The sequence below is a fragment of the Lissotriton helveticus genome, chromosome 1_2, assembly GCF_964261635.1.
Source record: "Lissotriton helveticus chromosome 1_2, aLisHel1.1, whole genome shotgun sequence".
NCBI lineage: Eukaryota > Metazoa > Chordata > Amphibia > Caudata > Salamandridae > Lissotriton > Lissotriton helveticus.
In genome coordinates, this window is record NC_136058.1 from 246,719,358 (window position 1) to 246,743,716 (window position 24,359).

Below are 24,359 nucleotides of genomic sequence, written 5' to 3' on the forward strand. Positions count from 1 at the left end.
GAGCAAAATAATGATGGATTAAACCCAGGTCTGTTACTGGGGGTGAATTTTTTGGCAATGTGCAACATTCGGCCCATCACCTTGTGTGTTTTGCTGTTCGCCCTATGTGGGAAGGGTATGCCCAGACGTGGGTCCCGTGGTCACTACCCCACTGGAGTCAAGCTATCCTGGCTGATGATGGCTGATTGCCAGAAACCGGTCCTAGGATGCTTGATTCCATTCCAGGGAAGACATGGATTGGCAGTTCGGGCTGGACTGTTCCCATGAGGCACAGGGTCATACTGATTTGCATATGGCCATGCCTGAACTGGGGTGGCGTAGTGAGCAAAATAGCGATGGATTAAACACAGATCTGTGACTGGGGTCGAATGTTTTGGCAATGTGCAACATTCCGTCCATCACCTTGTGTGTTTTGCTGGATGGCCTATGTGGGAAGGGTATGCCCAGACGTGGGTCCCGTGGTCACTACGCCACTGTAGTCAAGCTATCCTGGCTGATGATGGCTGATTGCCAGAAACCGGTACTAGGATGCTTGATTCCAGTCCAGGGAAGACATGGCTTGGCAGTTCGGGCTGGACTGTTCCCATGAGGCACAGGGTCAAGACTGATTTGCATATGGCCATGTCTGAACTGGGGTGACGTGGTGAGCAAAATAAGGATGGATTAAACCAATATCTGTGACTGGGGGTGAGTGTTTTGCCAATGTGCAACATTCCGTACATTACCTTGTGTGTTTTGCTGCTCGCCCTATGTGGAAGGGTATGCCCAGACGTGGGTCCCGTGCTTACTACGCCACTGGAGTCAAGCTATCCTGGCTGATGACGGCTGATAGCCAGAAACTGGTCGTAGAATGCTTGATTGCAGTCCAGGGAAGACATGGCTTGGCAGTACAGGCTGGACTGTTCCCATGAGTCACAGGGTCAAGACTGATTTGCATATGGCCATGTCTGAACTGGGGTGGCGTTGTGAGAAAAATAAGGATTGATTAAACCCAGATCTGTGACTGGGGGTGAATGTTTTGCCAATGTGCAACATTCCGTCCATCACCTTGTGTGTTTTGCATAAATAATCCTGCCCTGCACGCAGAAACACTTGCACTCTGATGCAGGGGGTGCCTGCGTTGGCGCTAAGTTGCTAGACTTATCGCCATCTCAGGGGGAAATGCAAGGCTGCACCACATTCTTGTAAATATTTTGCAGCCTTGCGTTTCAGGAGTGGCAGAGCGTGTCGTTAAGCCAAGGAGGCTAACAACACACTCCGCCCCTGACTTGTACATATCCGCCTCAGTGTTTTGGGTTCTCTTTTTGTCCTTCAGCTAGTTTTCATTACTTAGAGACTAAGATTGATGTATTCAAATGTATAAAAAATAGAAACGGAAAAAATGGCATAGTCTGAAATTAGGGAGGAGGTGTGGAGACACAGATGGTGGTGTTACTAGCACTCTAACCACTCGGGGCAAAGATATGCTTATGACTCTACATGAATTGGACATTTTTGCATCTGAAGATACCATCCCATATGATATTCTTTCCCTGCTAGACGAATTGGGCATAGTATATGACAGTTCCTATCCCTCTGGTTTTAGACCACAATCAACTTTTTTACTAAATAATGCCCCATGACAATATTAACACCTTTCCTGGTGTTATTTTCAAGAAGCTGAAGAATAAGAGGAGAATTAGGTGCATAAACAAAGATAATTTGTCCAAGAAAAAAAAATGGAGTAACTGGCTTGTTTCATGACATCATTATACGACCACCTGCTGATAAGGCAGTAACACTGTCCTACTAAAGAGAGAAATGTATGTGAAAGATGCCATAAGAAAGCTAAGCGACAATAGCTGTTATGAGATCATAGACAGAGAGACATACAATAAAAGTGACTCTGATTATGGAGTCAGTTGGAAATCTGGAGGGATATGGGACTACTTTAATGGGAAGAATATTGCTATCTCAGGAGCAAATTTCTACGATAACCTGTTCTCTACCTCCTTTCAAAAGTGCATAAGGATGGAGCCTACCCCATGTAGGCTCATTGTGTCGTCTAAGGGTAGAGTGTTGGAAAATGTATCTAAATACATAGATTTTGTTTTGAGGGATTTCTGTCTCTATTGGAATGTGACAGAGCACTACACAGATACAGCTTTCTTTTTGTTTTGTTCATCATTAGGCACCTATGATAAACAAAACAAAAACAAAGTCCTATCTGTGTAGTAATCTGTCACATCTCGATATAGAGGGATGAGAAAAGGGTAGGGGATACCTGTTCAACTACTCGTGCACTCGAGATCCCCTTAATTTCCTCCTGCATCAAAAATGACATAACTTTTTCAAAAATTGCTTATTGTATTTTGCTCTTCTGAAAACTTCAGATGAACCACAGATATTGTGAGAACTGTCCAGGGTATTTTTTAGGTCAATTTCTCCTGTTTACATAGTCCACTTGGACATTTTTTTATGATTTCACTGTGATGTATGGAGGTCTCTGGGACTACATGACATGTCTTATTTATTTTACCCACATGCGCTAGATTGCAAAAGTTCTCAAAGCACATTGAGAGGTTTAATAATGTAGTCTGTGCTAATGAGTACTTGAGTACTAAACCTTTTGGAAGTGCTTTGTTGTCTTTGCATGAAGCAATGACAGCTACGATTATCTGTCCGTCTATTCTCGATTTTGAACGAGTGATTGCAGCTATGGACGCAGTTCGTACTGCCCCCTTCGTGGCTTCATCAGCCAATGAATTCCCTTCAACGTGAACACCATCATGTTGATGGCTCGGCGTGTGTATCAGTTGAGCTCTACGTAGTTCGTTTTTCAACTCAGCTACCTGTTTCCATTGGACTTTGTGCTTAATTGAGCCACCTTTTGAGTCTTTAAACGCATTTTGCCCCAATAATGAAGATATTTATTGTTTAACTGGACACAGTTAAAAGAATGGCACACTATTAGTGTGGGAAATCCTCAATCCCTATTTATCAGTGCCAGTAAAAGAGCTTTTAGTTTTTCTAACTGAACTGTGCAGTCTCCTAGAGACTGAGTCTTTGTACAGCTTGGATGGAACTTATCATCTCGCATGTAACCTTTAACAATCGCACATGCCATGCTGTATTTGTGTTTACTTCCTTTGGCCGGTTGTGCAGATCCGATGTATTTATGCTAATTTAGAGGCATTATTTAATTCGGGAGAGGATATTCTTGTTCATATTGCAGAAATGCTTGTGTTTTTAGATTTAGATCATATCTGTATTCTACATCTGATGCAGCCCATTGGATCCATCTCAGATGTAACGCTTTAGCTTTAGAAGTGCTTGCTTTTCTATCAGCCTCTAAGGCTGGTACTGGAGTCATGACAATTATTTGTATCCCCTGAGTCTGTGCTCTTTCTCTCACTACAGCAGTCTGTACTGTTGTCAGAATTTTTCTGTGGATGCGTTTCGCATCCCAGCATTTGTATATCAGTGTGATTTATAAGCAATGGGTACTGTTTCGCCTTCATTATATGTGAGGTATGTGTACCCAGATTGACCCGCAACTATACGGATCACCAGGTTGCGGACATTTACGCATGTCTGAAAGTGTTTTGACGCTATCATGTCAGCCTGGAGTGAACAAAGTGTATCTGTATGTTCTTGTGTCCATTGCCCAACTGAAAATTCAGGTCTTATGAGGTTGGAAAAAGGTTTGACTATTTCTGCATAATCTAAGATGTATGTTCTGCCGGAATTCAGGAATTCCAGCATGGAATGTACATTTTTCAGTGATTTTGGAGGTTGGAGCAGTGCACACTTTTCTAAAAAGTTAACTGCCAGGCTTTTCCCTCCACTTGAAAGCTCATATCTCAAATATAGGATGCTGAGGTGGGCTATTTTTGATTTTTTTAAATTAAATTTGTAACCCTCTGAGGTGAATCTCAAAATTATGGTGCTCACCCTCATCAAATGTTCCTCTAGGTCATCATCGATCAGATAAATATAATCTACATTGGACAATGCTTCCTTATCCAGATTTTGAAGTAATTCATTTACTCTGGCGGAAACCAATCCTGGGCTATTTTTATTAGGCCTGGGCAAGGAATTTCACTCCGTTCACGGATTTTGCAGAGTTTTCTGCACTTTGCGGAGTTCGCGGAGTGCAGAAAACTCAGCTTTGTGATGTACAGTGGAGTTTTTTCCCTGCTCGCGATCGCGAACGTTAAATTTGTGATCGCGAACCGCTCGGGTAGAATTTCTACCCGAGAGGCCGGAATATCAGCACAAACTGCAGGAAACATCGGTTACATTGCGGTGCTTACACCGCAATACCTTCACAACGCTTTTATTACAATGAAAGTCATAACAATGACTTGCAGTAGATGGCGCTCTAACCGAAGGAATAGTATGATTTACTATTCCAACATCTTCCCTACTGTACGTAGACTGGAGTTGGAATAATAAATCACACTATTCCTAAGAGCAGCACCCTCCAATGCAAGTCATTGTGACGACTTGCGTTGTAATACCTGCGTTGTAAAGGTATTGCGGTTTAAACACTGCAACGTAACATAATATTTTGCAAACTGCAGTTCGCACTGCACTGAAAATGCCGTCAAGTATCTGATCTCAGGTGCTATGTTCTAAAAAAAATCAATTTGAGATATCTAATGTTATTTTGTATTTTTCCGCACAATTTTATTCATTAATGCAGTACTGTGTGCATTTTGTACTGCAATTGTTTTTCTGCATAAATTTAGATGCTTGTAATCTAAAATTAGACCATATGAACTGTCGGGTTTCATTACGTGAAACAAAGGATTATTCACTGAGGAGGTGCAAGTTTAAATCACCCCCTCGTATTCAAGTTGATCTAAGATCTCCCTGACCTGTTTTTTAGCTTCTTGCTTTATAGGATACTGTCTCTGTGGAGTAGATTTTAATGATATCACGTGTTGGGTTGACTCTTCATCCCATCCAATATGGTTTCAATATAGTGCTGGAGCAAGGGCTACTGCCCACTCCTGTGCATATGTTTGTTTTAATATTGGGGAACGCGGTCGGAAAAAGCTGGCACAATTAAGTTTCCCCTTTTGGGCAATCCATAACAATAGCAGGAGGTGAATCTTTTTCAGCTAATAAAATGTCATCACGAAAGTTTAGGTTCTCCCAAAAGAGACCTTTAATATTCCTGGGTTTGTCCCCCTCCATCCAGAGTGTTATTTCATGTAACCTATGTGGACGCTTACCCTAGTATCAGACGTTTCCACTGTGATATGTTCACTCAAATCCTCTGTCACCAAAAATTTCATCAGGTTCTGGCAAGCTACTGTTACTTCTGTTGCGCTGTCTAGCATCGTCAGAGCTCATTCCCTGTTCAGTAGTTGAGTCCTCAGAATTGTGGGCATGTCTGATCTTGAGACCTGCTACTTTTTTAATTGAGGTTTAGGATTTTGTTTTTCTTCTTTCTTAGGAGCATATTCCTTCTCTCATTGAGTTTTTAGATGAGCCCTGAAAGGAATGAGAGGTACGTGTATCAGTGTCCTGATACCTGTCTGGTTTTCTAATGTTGTCCCTATTCCTAAGGTTATACCTCCTTTCAGAGGTCTCCTGTGGAGGAGATTTACCTCTGTATTGAGATCTATTGTCTTTATTTTGTTGTTGTTGGTTATTGTCTGCTTACTAAAAAGTATCCTTTTCAGCACTCCCCAATAGTTGAGGTTTTACTGTTCTAGCTCCCAAACTATCTCTACCTAATTCTGCATAAGCAGTTTCTATTATTTTAGGTAATTATGTCTCCTGTTGGACAGGAGGGAAATCTCTCAGGCATTGGCGTATTGCCACTGATGCTGCTTCCCCTTTAGTGTTTGCTAATATTGTAGCTGATACCTGGGCGACGTTATTTAATAACGTCAACCCTAAGTTCAGAGCAGGGTCTGCTCCATACTTGTTCTGTATCTGTCTTAGTACGTCTGGTATTACTGCTAATAAAGGCATACCATGATTCAAGTTATATATTGCAGTGAAGACTATACCTCAAGAAGTATAATCCTCTATCGAGGGAGCTATCCACATTGGCAAGCAAATTGTTAGCATTCTATGCTTTTTATGTGGACAGTGTGTGGAAATACTGCCTCTAGCTGTGTTTTTGTTTTTTAATTATCCAGAAAGGCATTTGCTCACATTTAGTGGGCGATTTACCCATTACTGCGTGTAATATTTGAGGTGTAATTTTTGTTGTACAAGCTTAGAATGGTCCTGCTTTTGTAGCCGGTGTTGGCTGAATTGTGAATGTTCTCATCACAAACTGTGCCATGTTTCTGTAAGGTTTTATTAATTCTTTATGTTGTGAAAGCAAGTCTATTCCTGGTATTGTATCAATGTCAGGGTGTGGTGTGTAGGTCGCTAGCACTGACCATGTTGCTCCGTCTCTTCCAAGTGAGCCAAGTTTTACTCTATTTCATGTACAGGGTAGGGCGCCTTTAAATGAGTATAAATGTTCATGGTAAGAGGGTGGAATTTTAATGTCCTCGTACGAACAATATTCGGTATTTCATCTTCTGTCCAGTGATGAAATGTCTTTGTTAATGCATTTGCCTTTGGGAATGTAACCCATGAATAGAATACCTCTGTTCTAAATGATTTGTGTGCCTCAATCCTGAATGTTACCTGCCCACCCCTATATGTTACAACGTATGCGGCTAATTTTAGGGTGATGGCAGTTCTAACATTTTCTGAAATGTGTATTGCATCTATATCTTCTTCATTTCCAGAGAGATTTACTTGAACCACAGTATCTTCTTGTGCAGTCATTGTTTTTTAATATGAAGAGCCTTGCAAGGGAACTTTTGATAAGATATTAGCACAAATAGGAACAATGTGTCCTTCAAGCTTCATTGACCAACAGCCAATACATAGGATTTTGCCTACTCAGCTGTGGCAGAGTTTTTACCCTCCCACTCCAGACTTCTCTGGGGAAATGTGAGTAAGCGTCTCTGAGAATAGCACTACTCAGATTTGACTATTAAATAAGTACCCAACCAACGTTGGCGGCGCCATGTTCTGTAGTTCCAATAACACCCACAAAGAATCTGCACGTGTGGACAAAATACACTGCGGGCTTGGTATCCAGACTGATTACAGACACTCCCACCGGATATGTTGGTCTATATACCAGCTAGCTCACAGTTCCACTAGAAACTCCTCTTACCAATGAGAGAATAGTTCTTGGCAACTATCGAACATGTCACCTTGATCCCTCAGGACCGCGTGGAAACGGTGTACTACTTTTCGTTCAATCACTTGTGCTCACTTTGTCTCAGAGAGATACACAGAATAAACAGTAGTGATGTTTTCAATAAGTATTTATTGAACAGTCATTATTCTAGTGTAAAATAGATGTGCTGAAACAATCATTAGACAGTAGCAGATTTGGATGATTGGAAGCACTAGTAAAGTAAAAGGATGGTAGAGTTCTACCATTTTGCTACAAATATGAATATGGCAAGTACATAAAATACATAATAATAAAATGGCCCAAAAAAATTCCACTCCATCTCAGACTGCAGAGTTTAACAGTAACTCTGCATAATGCGGAGTTTCAAAATTCTGCAAATGCCTCTACTGGAGCTGCATTGTATGCCCTGGCCTAGTAACCATTCACAGACCCACTCAGAGACTCACACACCCACTCCCAGACCTACTCAGACACATGGGTACCCACTCAGAGACCCTCGCTGACACTCACACAACCACTTACAGACCCACTTAGATACTCAAGCAGACATTCACTCACCCACTCAGTGACTTATACACCCACTAACATACCAATATGCCCACTCACACACCCACTCTCAAATGTTACATTCTTCCATGACAAGATTGCAATATTCAGAAACTTTGAACCGCAACTCACACCTACAGACTTCCTCGACAGATATGCCACCAATGAACTGACACAAACCACACAGACCATCTGGAACATGCGCTCTACCCAGGACACCACCCCTACCTTGAAATCGATCCACTTGGGATCTCTGACAGACCCATGCCCACACCACATCTTCAACCTCAGACACCAAAGGATCAGCCAGGAGCTCACCACCCTAATCAACACCTCTATCACCTTCAACATTTCCCGATACCTGGCAACACATCAAAGTCAGATCACAGCTCATGAAACCCTCCACAGACTCCAGAGAACTTAAAATCTACTGGCCAAACTTCATGCTCCCATTCCCAAGGAAAGAACTGGAAAAGGTCCTCAACAAAAAAGTCATGACACACCTGGAACAAGACCAGCTGCTCAACGCCTCTCAATCTGGTGTCCCCAGCAATCACAGCTCCAAAATAGCCCTGATTGCAGCCACCAACGACATCCGAATCCTCCCCCGCCAGTTGCTCCTCATATGGAAGAGGTGCCAATTCAAGTTGCTGACCCATGCAAGGCTCTACACAACCAAGGATCCACCTACATTAACCACTGCCTGAACTTCTACCAACCATGGAGAAAATAACACTCTGCCTCCCTTTCACTTGCCCATACTCCTTGCATCTACTGAAGCAGAAGTGGAGGATGATCCTTCTTCCACATTGTAGAAAAGGGGCCTGTACCAGCCTCCCCAAGGACCTTCGGACCATCACCTTACTTCCCGAATTCCAAATGGTCCTCAAGACCTGGCTGTTTCAATTAGCCTCCAAAATCTGCAAGTGCCTTGATACCCAATCAGGTGATCAGCCACACTTTTTATACATCCTTATTGATTGATTGATAGTACTGCTATTTTCAGAGTGCCTCTTATTAGGGTATTTCTTGAACAGTACCTCCTCATGTTTCAGGGTGGATGCCCTGCGTCCAGTGCCTTCTTGCTGTACCCTCTTTGTCTGAACCTTGCAGTTATCTCTTCACTTGTATTCTTGAAACTCTCAACAAAGTTGATAATTCTCCGTGCTCTCAAGGATTCCCTGTATGGCAAACTATTTTCAAAGGGTGGCAACTGGAGATATGTTAAGTACCGTTGCCTGAGGTAGGCTTTCTAAAGATATACGTTTGTATTTTACCATCCTTGATAGTTAGTGCTACATCAAGGAATTAGCTATGGGTGCAATTGATTTTACTAGTAAATTCCAAATTTAAGTTATTGTTATTGATGATTGAAACACTTTTCTGTGCTGATGCCTTGTCCCTTTTCCAAATTAAAAACAGATCACCAATGAAACTTACCCATAATGTGATATGCTTCGTGCAATTTTTCAACTGCTAAAAGATCACCTACTCTTCCTAGCAGTCAATATGCAAATTCACACAGCTGGGGGCGAAGCAGATGCCCATCGCTATACCCTGCTGTTGTTCAAAGATATGCTCATCAAATTAAAATAGGTTCTTTTTTAAACAAAACTCAATCATTTCAATCAACATTGCATTATGTTCCTAAAACCTTATTGTACTTGCGAGCAAGAAAGGTTGTGCGGCCATGAGGCGATCCTCTTATAAAGGGAGGTGACGTCAAGTGCCATCATCAACATGGTCTTCTCCCACTCAACATCAATAATTAATTTTTAGAGCATCAGTTGAATCTTTTAGGTACAAAGGGTGTCCTGAGAGAAAAATCAACAAATTTAGAGGTATTCTCTAATAAGCTACCTTGTGAAGAAATAATGGGTCTCCCAAGGGGGTTGGTTGCATTCTAATGAACCTTTCGTAGTAAGTAAAAGATAGGAAGCTTGGAAGAGGTATTTTTTTAAACTTCCATTTTTCATTATTCAATAGCTCTCCTTGATGCCATTCTCTGAGTTTACTATGAAAACCCTCTATAGTATCAATGTACTGTGTGATGGAGATCTTTTTATAACACACTCCATCATCCAAATGATGGAATGCTTCCTGTAAATACAATTTTCTCAGATAAATGGCAATATTGCCACCCTTGTCAGCCTTTCTTATCACACAATCAACGTCATTTGATAATTTAGTTAGTAGTGTATTGATCTCCTTCTGCTTCTAGGTTTTATACTTAAGTACTTTTTTCTTTCCATGCAGTACTTTCAGATCTCTAACCAGAGCCTCTGAAAAAAGACTTTTGTTATAATGTATCACAGGAGTGACAAAAGACGAATTAGCCCTAAAGTGAGAGTGTTCCCCTGCAGAAAGATGTACCCCCATCACATGCTCAAAATATTATAAGGACTGCACTCCTTCACTATTTTCATTTTCACGGTCTAACAGCTATTTGATTTTCTCATCCTCAACCAGCAAATTACTCATATCCTCTGAATGACTGGGAGGATTCGTTTTTGGAGTGAGACTCTTTCTTTTACTCTTTTACGATCTTCAAAAAGTTTCATAAGCCTGAGTTTCCTGATGAATAACTATACAACAACCCCTGGCTGTAGATAATCAACATTAGGTTCTTGACAGAAGCACAGCCCAAAAGTCAATAGTTGTGTCTCTGCTAATGACAAAACAGTCACTGTCAAATGTATCACTGTAAGTGGTTTAGTGGTAATTTCTTGCCTCTCCTCATTTGTCTCTTGTTGAAGCCTGCCATACTTGTAGTTTCCTCTGCCACTTCTTTGCTGCCTTTTGCGCTTACTCTGTCTCTCCCTGGTCAATTGTTGGTCCTTCTGGCCAATTTAAAAAAAAGAAACTCGTCTGAAATTGATGGTTGGGGATGGACGTCCATGCCTCCGCTTGTACTCGGTTGATCTAGATCCAAGCTTACATCTGAGCAGACCTTACTCAGGGAGACGTCTTGCTGTGTCTAATTATGTTCATTAGGTTGCTGCTTCCTTAGGTTCTTAAAACATCTTGCAAATATGTATGTTTGTCCCCTTTCATAGTCAGGACGGTCATGTTAAAATGTTCTCGCTTTTGTCATTTTTATTTCGTCTTCATGGTTTTTCAGCCTTTTATATATTTATTTTCTACGTTTAGAGATTGTCTCAGTATCGGTGTCCATTACTATATTTTAGTTTACAGTTTCCATTTCTTTTAGTAGGCTTATTCTATCAATCTCAGCATACTTGATGAGTATTTTCAACATTCCTTAGGAGCCTGTATTGTTGTGTTCTGCCCATTCCTTGATCATTGATGTTCTGGGGAGCTCAGAGTTATCATTATTCTTAGGTCTCTATGGACCCTACCAACTTCCACATTTATATGTAGAGATTTGGGCTCCCACCATTTCGACATCTGAATCGATAGTTTCTCCAATGCTGAAAATAGATATTTTAGGGTGTTCCCCATACTCGTACTAGTCATTCTTTCTTTCTCTCCCAGAATGCGTTTAGCAAACAGCTCTAATGCTGCTTTCTCTCTTGCTATGAATTCATACTCAGCCATAATGTGTGCTCACTGGCTCTGCTAGTGCCAAATGTTTGCTGCATGATGAGAATGTAGTAAGTAATTCCCAACAGAACAAGTGCTACTCGCCACTGTGGCTCCCACTTGCCTCTCCTTCATTGCACACAGCTTTGCCTCAATAAAGAATAAGGATAATGCTTATCCTGTCAGAAGACATATCTAATAAATGCATCTGTGGGACCCTGACCAGAGACAGTATTGAGTAATTGATAATGTTCCAAATAATCCCAGGGGAGAAACTAAATATATTTTATTCACTAGTACTAAGAGGATTGAATGTTGATAATGAATTATATGTGTTTATTTTATTACTTTCTCTTTTAAAAAATTCAGGGCTATGATCTGTTTCAGATGTAAGCACTAATTGTTTTAAAATGTTGTGATTTCAGGACTATAGAAGCAATATGGTGAGCACAGGACTGCAACTGTATGTTTTTATTAAACATCCTTCAGTCCTACGCCGAAACAATTTCTAGAGGATAGAAAGAATTATAGCAGTGTGCTAGTAGCATCAAATGAGTGTAAAATATCAACGCCATGGTCTCGGCCAAGAGGCCATTGTGTTAAAATATGTATATGTTTATGCTTTCTAAATACCACTGGCTGATGTGAACCTGTATACTGTGATCAAGGTCTTGCCTGGCCCATAAATATATATATATCCTTACGAAAACGGCGTTCCTTAGCGAACACTCGGGCATCGTTTAAACAAAACCACATTCCACGTGCAAGTCCAACAATGGTACTGCGATGGGTACTTCTTTTGCACCGAGCCTGGCAAACCTCTTCATGGGAGGCTGACATTAAAAATGATGTACAATTTCAAGAGGACTTTGGCAAAGTCCAATTATGGCTAAGGTACATAGACGATATGTGACGCCATCAGCAGTGCATTGCACGCGCAAGTTATAGTGAGTCCAACTAACTATAACGTGGGAATTTCAATGGTTTTATGCGAGTAAAATTTCCAGCTAACTATAACTGGTGTGAAACCTATGGTTTTTTCAGTGAATTTCATAGTTTTTTAAAATGCTAATTCCTAACTATAACTGGTATGAAACCTATGGTTTTTTCAGTGAATTTCATAGGTTTTGTAAATGCTAATTCCTAACTATATATAGGGCCTCAAGCCTAAGTTTTTTTCAGTGAATTTCATATGTTTTTTAATAGCTAATTTCTATAGCTATGAAATATAATATTTTTTATAATAAATCCTATATTGTATATTTATGTAATACTATTTTTTTATGTAAATTTTTCCCTTTTTTTTGCCTTGGTGCGCGTATTGGTGAACGCACGGGTAAGCGCAATGTTATGGCGTGCCCCGGTGCGCGTACCGGTTAGCGTCCCGTTAGCGCTATTGCCGCGAACGAAAACAACATTGTGACGTATCGCGTAGCCGCGTCATGCGTCTTATGACGCACGGCGTAAGCGCACCCGGAAGCGCCCGAGCGTATACGATCGCGCAACGTAAGCACCCCGGAAGCGCCTACGTTAGCGCCATGTATGCGCCCCCGGAAGCGCTCCGGAGCGCGTAGCGTACGCGCGTCAAGCCATGTGACTTCAAAATAACACTCATCCAGCCGGGATTCTGATGTTTTTTTGCCTGAGGACCCTCCTCACCACAAAACAAAGGACCACTTCATTTGGAAATTTTTTGACATCCCTGAAGGAAAAAAAAAGGTTAATGCTGCTAAGGTAACCTGCAAAATATGGGGCTCTATTTTGTCCAGAGGCAATCCTAATAGGAAATATAGCTTTGGAAATGCCACTTTAATTAGGCATGTCCAGAGATTACATCCAAATAACTATGCCAGGGAGAGTGTAAGGGACCTGGCACGGAATTTACCAAGAGATGGCGGCAGCACATCCACTAGTGGAGCAACACCTTCAGGAACACCACGTGGAAGAATGGTCCCTAACGTGCAGCCGGTCTTTGCAGGCATAAAATTTCTATGCGTGGACTGTGATGAACTGCTCTGTTATGGGGAGCAGAGCGTTGAACTCATTGCTATGAAGAGACAGGAACACTGCTGCCCTCCCCGTCCCTAATTTTTCAAAATTTTTTGCTCCTGTTGAGCAGTTTTGGAATCCCTGTTTTTGTTTTTCCCCTGAAAAAAAATCCAAAAAAAATATTAAATCGTTATAAAAAAGTATAAAAAAAAATTGAAAAAAAAAGTTCTTTTCAGAACTACCTCCAATTCTCAAAAAAGAGCTGTATTTTCACTCTAATTTTTTACAGTTGTTCCCCGTGGTGCGCTCAGGGTACGCGTACCGGGGAGCGCACCTGTGAGTGCACCCAGCGCTTACCCCGCGAATTTATTTAAAAAAAAAACAACGTTTTTTTGCCCCTAAAAATCCTTCAAGGCCCACCTCAGAAAACCTAGTGGGTCAGGGGGTGTCTACTCTGCCCCCTTTTGGTCATTTCCCCCTTTGTTTTTGCCACCTCTTGTGTCTCGATCCTACCGAGACACAAGATGGCGGCCGCTCCGGACTGTTTGGAATGTTGACAGACAACCGAGAGCCAATCAGCATTCCGCTCTTGAACTCGCGTACTGCGCTGGTACGCGCCCCGGTGCGCGTACTGGGGCGCGCATATTGATATATATTTTTTTTTTAACCTAAATTACTTAAAATCCACTGGAGCACATATTTTGAGACATAGCAAAGGCACATCGGGCTACCAGTCCCTACAATTTTGCCAAGTTTGGTGGAAATCCATTCAGCCGTTCGGGCTAAAAGTTGAACCGCCCTATGGAAATTAACATGGAGAAAACACGTTTTGGGACCCCCCTTTTATCTCGGCCCCCGCTTGACAAATCCCCCCTAAACTTTCAGGGAAGGAGCAGAGCGGGCCATCTTCTTTGAGAAATTCGCGAAGATTCGCCAACCAGCGCCAAAGTTATTCCCAATAGAATGTTGAGCATTTCCAATGGAAAACAATCCTAACTATAACTACCTACTGGCGACCGCCAGTAGGTAATATATATATATATATAATTGTATCCAAAGCTCGGCCCCTCGTTCAGGTTACTGGGCGCTCCTTTTATCAGCAGTAAATTCCTCGCACTCGCAACATTAATGACGCTTCGTCCAATCCGCTTTTCACTCCATATTTATTTAGGCATTTTCAGCAAACCAGCACCCCTACGCGTTTCAAGGCAGCATGCCTCTTGTTCACGGGGATAACAAACAAACGCCATTAGCGGCAATACCATTATGTATCCACCTTCGATTACATCATTTCCTCTGATCTGCCGCTAGGCATTCTGGTCATAGTAGTGTCAAGAATTTTTATAAAAAACGTTTTCTAATTTTCATTATAACATCTTCCTTTAAATCAGCACATTTCACTAGGTGCATTTCATCATTGTTACTGTGAATTCCTTACATTTATAAATCAAATATTATATTAACCTTTTTTCAATAAATTCAACCAATATTCACTGTTTGCTATATAACTCATATTTACAAACCAAATCAAGCCCTCCGGTGGGCAAAGAAGTGAACATGTTATCAATCACTATACTAGTACAAAACTCATAATATCAATCTCATTTTTAACACCCTCCAGTAGGCAATAATTTCATTCACTTCTTAATTGTTCTCAACATTTTATCATCCTGTTCTCTTCATTCTTATTTGTTCATAGCTTTCTCTATATTTATACAATTATGCACCTTAGATGACAAGATAATCACAAATCATAATATAGTAATATCACAAACAAATTAAATTAACCCTTTCGCTGCGGCGGCAATTCCGCTGCAGCACTAAGGGGGTGCGGGGGCCGCTTGGCGCTCCGACGCTTATGATGGAACCGCTCCGTCACGGTCCTCGGGTGGACTGTGCTTGTGACAGAGCAGTTCCGTCATGGCCCCGCCTGCTCAATGGAACGAGCCGCTCAGACGCGAAATCAGCGCAGGGCAGGCGCAGCGAGCGGCCCATGACGGAACCGCTCCGTCACCAGCACAGCCCACCCGAGGGGCATGACGGAGCGGTTCCGTCATAAGCGTGGGAGGGGTTAAAAAAGACATAGGGCCATATGTAGGTAGCCCAATACCGGTCGGTAACGGCCGAAAATACCGAATTTTGTCCGTTACCGATAGGCATTTAGGGTTTGAGATGTAGGAGGCAGGTTTAAGGATTCATTAATTACCGATTCCTTACGGATTCGGTAATTACCGATTCCTTACGGAATCGGTAAAATACAGATTCCTTATTTTAAGGAATCTGTATTTACCGAATGTAAAAAGCTATGTAGGAGGAACTCAAGTGAGTGCCTTCTTGCATTTAGGATTCGTTATTTACCACCAACTACAAGTTGGTGGTAAATATCGAAAACCTTTAAAAAAGCAATTTTGTGCTTTTTTAAAAGTGCCATGTGGCAGACATGTATGTGTGCCACATGTGTACACATGCACGATTCAGGGGTGCAACAGGGTGTCAATGTGACACCCTGCCACCCTTGAATATGTGCCCCCTATTACTGATTCGGTATTTACCGAATTGGTAATAGTGAAAGGCTTCCCATTCATTCCTATGGGCCTCCAGGCCAATAGGAACGAATGGGAATTACCGAATCGGTAAATACCGATTTTTAAATACCGAATAGTACCGGTTCGGTAATATTGACCGAATTGTTTCCTACATACCATTTAACAATTTTGAAATACCAAATCGGTAAAATTCGGAATTTTAGAATTGGTAAATGTAGATTACCTACATATGACCCATTGTCTTATTTCGGGAGAGCATTATCAAACTCATTTCCTTATAGTATGAATTGTATCTTACATTTCCACATCAGTATTTATTTTTCATAAATCTGATTCATTTTCTTTTTTCTTTTTTCAAGAGCAGTTTGAATATAAGAATATCTGGGATCTAACAACAAAATAAGGGGGTAATTTTATAAATGCGAAGGCAGCTCTTCATCCTGATTGAGTCCCATCGGGGTCAGTATTCTGAAATTTAAGATATGTTTCGATTCCTTCTGCCTAAATATTTTTTCTCGATCACCGCCCCTTACATTCATTGGGACTTGTTCCACAGCATACCATTTCAGATCCTGCCAAATTAATTGCTTGTGTGGTATTTCTCCATGTGTATTGCAATGGCGTTGCTCCTGTCATTGTTTGTTGTTGCTCTGACATGTTCTAGAATGCGCTTTTTTAACTCGCAAATAGTGCTGCCCACATATTTCAAAGCACATGGGCATTCCACAATGTAAATTACAAACTGACTCTTACATGTGATTAGTTGATGTATTTTCCATTTTTTATTGTTCGCCATTTCTATTTCTTTAATGTTTTTTGCGATTGCGCCAACTTTACATTTTGAACATTTTACAAATCCAACTGTTTTCAACCATGTTTTTGGAGGTGTGTTGATAAAGTGACTATGGACCAGTTGGTCCTTCAAATTTGTTGCTCTTCTGTATGGTATTTTTGGGGCATCTCCCACAATTTCAGCCACTGTTGAGTCTAGTTGTAATATGTTCCAATGTTTTTTTAATATTTTCAAATCTTTTTATTTTCTGTGGAAAAAGTTATCAGACGAATTTCTTTATCTTCAGTTGCTTGCTTATTCTTTGATTTCATTAGCTTCGTTCTTTTAATTTTTTCCGTTTTTTGGTGGCTTGTACATATCACTTTTGTATTGTATTTCCGCTTCTTAAATCTTGCACACATTGCCTTGCTGTTCCTATACCATTCAGATTGTTCTGAGTAAATTCTCCTGACCGTAAGTAATTCCCCATAGGGGATACTTTTGATTGTACTTGGCTGATGGAAACTCTCCGCGTGAAGAATTGCATTGGTAGCCGTAGTTTTATGGTGCAGGGTTGAGTGGACCTGTTTTTCATGTATATAAATCTCTGTATCTAGTAATATTGTTCGTTCCTCACTTATGGTATACGTGAATCGTAAGTTGAGGTCTGTGTTATTCAGCACATCAAAGTACTCTGCAAATTCCTCCTTGCTCCCATCCCAAATGATGAATAAATCGTCAATGTAGCGTAGCCACATGACGATTTTGCTAACATATTGATCATTCCTTGAGTTCCATGCATAATTGGACTCCCACCACCCCATGGTGAGGCATGCGTAACTGGGACTATGAGCAAATCTCATCGGTGTTCTGTTAACTTGCCTGTAGATTTCTTCTCCAAACATAACACATTTTCTGTTGTGCAGATTTTAATCATTTCCAGTAACATTTTATTATGATTGGAAAATTGGATGTTCCATTCCCTTAAGTAAAATTCACAAGCCATCAACCCGGTCTCATTATCAATGTTAGTATATAAAGATACTACGTCCATAGATATCAATTTATATGAATCCGCCCATGGTAGTTCTTGTATATGGCAAAGTAAAACTCCAGTATCCTGTAGATACGATGTAAGTGTCTTTACATACGGCACAAGATAGATGTCTAAGTAGTTGGCTATGGGCTCCAAAAGTGCACCTTTGGCTGAAATTATCATTCTACCAGGTGGTTTTGTCAGGTGTTTGTGAATTTTTGGGAGAAAATATATCGTCGCAGTTTTGGGGTGGTATGTAGTTAGATATTTTGCTTCATTATCATCCAGGAGGCTATTTTCTTTCCACATTTGTATCTTCTTGTCTAGTTCAATTTTAATTTTTTTTGTTGGATTTTCTTTCAATTTTTCATAGAAGGTTCGATTCCTTAACTGTGAGTGAGTTTCTTGCACATATTGTTCTTTATCCTGTAGGATTATATTTCCACCTTTGTCTGCCATTTTCATTTCTATAGTATCATCCATTTTCAATTTAGATTTAGCCTTTTGGCCACTTGTCTTTGACAGTAAAATACTCAGATGGCTTTACAGCATTGATGGTAATGGATCAAGATCCCAACTCCCAAACAGCAGAAATTGAGACCCTGTGCACACAATTGGGAGCAGGCACAAGTGGCCAAAAGGCTAAACTTAAATGTTACCCCCAATTACGGCAAGGCAACAAAATTGACTCATTTCATGAAGCAATGATTAAATACCTATACCGAATGAAGCACACAAAATATAAAGACAACATAACTAAGGCAGAAAGGGCAGCATTACATCAGGGGTCATTCATTCGTGACCCCTGCAGACCACAAGCTTCACTGTGATTGGCTGCCAACACTCCAAACCAGGAAGCTTAGGCAGCCATCTTGTGACTCAGTAGAACCGAGTCACAATAAAACAGCAAATCAAAGTTGAAAAACAAGAAAAGGGGTGAGGGTAGAAACCCCCTAACCCCCTAGGCCTGCTCAGGTGGTCCCACAAGGACCCCCAGGTGCCCAAAAAGCATTTTTTTTTTTAAATAGTCAGTGAAATTTGCACTGGGATCATGAATCCCGCCAACATTTTTTTAAATGAAGCGCAGGATTCCGCGCTTCATTTAATTGAGGTCCCCGGGTGGGCGTTTAAAGTTGGAGGATGAAGTCCCCTTCAATCCAAAGGGTTCTTGGGGGACAACTAGCCCACCAGGTACATCCAGTAAGTGCCAGGGAGCTGCATTGCAGAGTGGTGGTGCAAGGCCACGCCCCTTTTTACACTACTCTGCGGTACTTACTGGAGGTAGCTGGTGAGTTAGTTATAACCCTGGGCGCAGTACTATGCTACGCTAACGGAGCATATGTAGTTTGTACTAATTCGCACTCGGCAAATTGCACATAGCACCGTACGAAAACTGTGCTTAATCCCCTAGCAGCTAAATCAACAACATCCTCAAATGCTTTGATAAAGAAATTTTACATGCTAAAAAGCATATAACCAATTCACAAAAGTGAACTTTTTCAATGAAATATTAGGCAATGAGAGAGTTGATGATTTTGGGGTCCCCCCTAACCTAGGAGGAGGACCAAGCAGATGCCTTAAACACAAAGAGCATAAACAAAAAGCACATCTTGTTGAACTTCGGTGGTGGTCCCATCCTCTTAGGACCACCACAGTTATTGGCAAAAAAAATCCCAACCAAAGGCCCTTCAAAGCATTATGGGACGAGATTAGCAGTGGGCAGTGAATATTATAGTATCCAATATAAATATCAAAATAATTCTACAAAGAGCTGCAGTTCTACTAGTTGTTACTAGATGCCCTTCACAAGTCAAATGCAAAAGCATTGAAATTATTCTTACATCAAGCTGCAGTTCCACTAGTCGTTACTAGATGTCCCTCATGAGTCAAATGCAAAAGCATTGAAACCCTTTCATGAATGTATATACTTCCTCAAGCCAAATTCCCAGTGTTCTTGATGATCAAAATTCCTATGCCGTTAGAACTTTGGACAGATATCATCCTTCCAACTTGGATCTCTAAGTGCACGCTGAATGAATGGTGTAGAAAGTGCCACCCTATTGTCCGATTTTGCATCATACTGAGAGCCCTAACAGATTCTGATTGGTATTTACTCCAGACATCCTTTTTAGGCTCCTGGATGCTTAGATTCTATTTAGCTTATCAATCGTGGAATTACCAATTCCTTCTTTGAAAATTGATATCTTCTTTGTAGTTTCATTTATGTCACTCAATGAACTATATCGTACTTACCATTTATTTACAAAGGTTGTTGACATTGCTAATGTCACTTGCTGAACTTAAGATGCTTACAATTTATTGGCAATGGTTGTGGACTTAAATAATATCACTCAGTAAACAGTTAGGATCTCACAATCATAAATGTTGCTAAATGCCCTAAAGCATCTTGCTGAACAGTAAGATACTTACAATTTATTGACAAAGATTGCTGTCTATGCTAGTGTCACTTGGTGAAGGCCGTCCGTCGTCACGGTGGGCATGTGCGGAGGACGGCCGGGGGCCGTCCTGACCACGCCCAGTCATAAATCACCCGCACCGCGGCAGAATTCCAGCCGCGGTCAACGGGTTAAGGATCCTACAATTTATCCACAAGGATTGGCGACTTTACTAATGTCACAAGTAATCTAAAATGTACTTACAATTGATCTGTGAAGGCTGATCCTCCATCTCCAAAGGCTAGCTTACAGCACATCTCAGTGGCTCCCCCTTCAAATTCAGGTGGTGAAAAGGCCACCAGCTGGATAGAAAGAAAATATTTTAGCAACAATATACTTTAATAAATCTAAAGGTTGAGTAATGTAAGTCACATGGTATGCAGAATGCGAAAATTAAGGAAAGTAACTGACTTGGAAGGGTCAGGCTAACGTGGAAGTTTTAAATACTGTGTGGGCTCCTATTTCATTGTAACTTATTCCTTATTAAATTAAGTGGCAGTATGAATACATGGTGACAACAACTTTGCTTGTCACTTATAAACAGCAGTTCTGTACTGTATTGAATGCAAAGCTTGTAAAAATATATTGTACAATAATAATCCAGACAAGGGAGAGTAAACCCATTTTATCACTTATTTCACTATTCCACTGTCTAACAAGTTTTTTTTTACAAAAGGTTATCCAATTTGACTGAATGGTTTGACAATCAAATACATGAGGAATTTCTGATGCTATAATTGTGCATCCCAGTTTCAGTTGGTCCAATTTTAAAGCGCACTTCACATATTTGTTGAAATCCCTGAATGAAAAAGGATACTAAGGTCCTGATTCAGTGTTTGGCAGACAGGTTACTCCATCACAAATGTAAAGGATATGCTTCCTGCCTCCTCACAAGTGCATTACATCCCATGGATCTTGTAATTAGGCAGATTGGATATTTGTAAAGCTCCAGCTGCAAATAGCTTAGTGAGTGCACTCGCATGTGGTAACTATTCGTCATCAAGGATAATCACCCTTCACAGTGGACATGGAGCTGAATTTGAGCGTGATCTACATTGGGTACAGAAACAATTGCCAGTATAGCAGCCTCTAACCTAAACTATCTGTGAAGTCGAAGACTGAAGTACTCCAAGGTGAATGAATCAGAACCATGACAGTTCTCCACCACCTTTATGGAGTGTAAATAGATCTTTCCTCCTGCGCTGCAATTTGATGTGCAGGCTCACCCACAAGAGCTATGAAGACATGGGTGCAGACTATGCTAGTAGGGCTGTCTGTCTCTGCTTACTCTGCTGAGTGAAAGTGTGGCATTCAAACGTTGCACACAGCACTCCTCTTCACATGATGACCTGTCAGCTGTCCTACAAGTGCAACTGATTCAGTTCTATCAGATATCAGACATTCTGAAACTAGACAGGAGACAACACGCCCTACAGCTGTCAATAATGTGGTGTCTGACATATAATACGAACCAAACATTTTACTTGATGCACAGACATCTACTTATTGTGAAGGGTTGATACTTCTGCATGCTTCCCCGGTCCTGTTTTCCTGCTTTTTCTGATTGAAATCTTCCCTTTTTCAATAATTCCTTCCTCCTTCAAGAGTACTGCTAAGTGCTGACTTCTACTACCTATTTGCAACCCTCTCAGATGGATAAATCCATGTACCAAAATTGTTATGTCGAGAGAGACTTTGATAGGATCAGGAAGGGCAAGCCCTGTGTAGCCACTCAGATTAAGGTGCATAGGCTAGAAATCGTCAAAAGTATTTACAATAGTGGTATGTTAAACACTAGCTCAAATGAAGAGATGAGGCTATATCATTCAATAGTACTTCATGGAAATAGTTTCAAGTCTTAGTTGTGCTGTCAGGCTATTCCACAAAATGAAACCTGGTAAGTGGATTAATCTGCCAGGAAATCATTTCAAGGCTGTGGTTGACTAAGCAAGACTTTGTAAAGCAGGAAATCCGTCATGTGATTAATTGGGCATTGTCTCTCAGTGATGTATGGGCCAAACAGTGTCTTGATATGGAAACTTTAAGGGGTCAAATGGAAGATGTCAAGATGCAATCAAACATGCTCTTTTTTGGGATTGCTATAGCCTCTGTCATCTGATAGCCTAAATGAAAAGCAAGGCCACCTTGGGCCAGATGTAGGTAGCCAAATACCGGTCGGTAACGGCCGAAATTTGGTCATTTTGGCCGTTACCGACCGGTATTTGGAAAATGAGATGTAAGAGTCAAAATACTACCGAATCGGTAAATACGAGTAGGTATTCTACCGATTCGGAATATTCCGAATCCTTATTTACCAAATTCTTAATTACTGAATTGGTAATTAAGAAATGGTAAAAAATGACTTTCGAGATGTAGGAAACCTAAAAAAATACAGAATTTCATGAAATTCGGTATTTAAGAGTCGGTAAATACCATGGATTGAAAGCAGGTGGTAACCAGGAGCAGGCTATAAAATAAGGACCCAAAATGCAACAGTGCAACCAGAATGGCGGCATTCTACGTCATAGAAAGGCGGCTACGTCTACAGGCAGCAGGAGAGAGGTTATGGAGAAGGGAGGAGCAATTCTACAGGCACAGGATAACGCTCTTCCAACTGACTGAGCCAGAGATACTGCAAAGGTACAGGCTACACCCCCAAACCATCCTGGACTTGATCAGGGACCTCCACCCACTCCTGGATCACCCAACACCAAGGGCGTACTTCATTCCACCCCATGTGCAGGTGCTGTGTAGCCTACACCTGCTTGCCTCTGGCAGTTACCAGAGTGTGATGGCTGCAGTCGGTGGTGTGCCCCAGAGCTGCCTGTCCCTTTTCTTCAGGATGTTCCTTGAGGCCATGATGCAGAGAATGCATCATTATATTAGATTCCCTGACACACCTGCGGAACTTGTGAAGACCAAAACAGATTTCTATCACCTGGCACACTTCCCTCACGTCATAGGTTGTATAGATGGCACCCACATCCCACTCTGCCCACCTGCAGCCACAGAACACATTTACAGGAACCGGAAGTCAACACACTCAATCAATGGGCAGGTGATATGCAACTCTGGCATCATCATAACAGACATTGTGGCCAAATTCCCAGGGAGTACCCACGACTCGTACATCTTCCACAACAGTGGGATACACACACGCCTTGTTGCTGGCGATTTTGGCGATGGATATCTGCTAGGTAAATAACTGTGACACACTCTGATAGTCAATGCAGATGAATCAATCATGAGTATGTAACTAATGGCCTTCTCTTTTCCATCTAGGTGATAGTGCTTATGCTCTGCAGTCCTTTGTTCTCACCCCCTACATGAATCCATCTACCAGTAGTGAGAGGCGTTACAATGTGGCACACAGAGCAACACGCAGCGTTGTAGAACGCACTTTTGGACTTCTAAAAAGCAGGTACCGCTGCCTCCATAAGTGTGCATGGCAGTACACTCCAATCATCTGCTGCAAAACAATAGCGACCTGTGCCATGCTCCACAATCTTGCCACCAATCTAGGCACAGAGGTGGATATCACACATCATGAGGACATTGATGGAACAGAACAGGCAGAGCCCTATGCAGCAGGAGCAGTGCCAGCAACAGATGGGAGACTGAGACGGGCAGAGATCACACACAGCTATTACTAAGTAAGTAAGGAGACACAGGCAGGCTTAGTTTTTGAAGTACGTAGTTTAATAGTCACTACGGCACTTTACTGATACCACACCATGGTACTACAATGTCTGTCTTCCACATAGGGTGGCCACAGTTGACCTCACCGTGACCTGTCCTGTGGGTTGAGGGTATTGTCAATGTTTGCATCCACGCACTACAGTGCGGTATGCACGAGGCTGGGTGTCAATGGTTGCAGTGGTGCCTGGGTCAGCAGATTGGCGCCTGCTGCTCCTACGAATGTCAGGAACAGGAGTGCTAGAGCCACTCCTGCTGGTGGAGTCTTCCCGACACCTGTGTCTCCTGCAGTGGCTGCCTGGTGTGTGAGCAAAACCTCCATGGCAGAGGTGACTCTCCCCATCCCCCTCGACAAATCCGTGCAGCAGTGCACAATGTCATCCTGCATGGCGACAGAGCGCCGGCATAGCAGGGAGCTTGCTGTGGCAAGCCGGTTCATGGCTTTGGTCTGTTGCCGCATTCACTGACGATCCCTGCGCCTCTCGGAGTGGTCACTATCTAGTTTTTCACAGAGGGCACTCATGCACTGTGTCATCATGTCCCTCATGCCCTTTGCCATGGAGTG

General features: G+C 41.7%; 1 protein-coding gene across 1 annotated transcript in view; it reads right to left on the reverse strand.

Annotated features, from left to right (window-relative positions):
* The window catches only part of LOC144800392 (vitamin D3 hydroxylase-associated protein-like), a 726,480-nt gene that overhangs the window by 376,597 nt on the left and 325,524 nt on the right, over positions 1–24,359 (reverse strand). Inside the window, exon 9 of the mRNA XM_078671678.1 lies at positions 20,303–20,400. Within this exon, the coding sequence (XP_078527804.1) occupies positions 20,303–20,400 (98 nt within the window). The remainder of the gene's footprint in view (positions 1–20,302; positions 20,401–24,359) is intronic.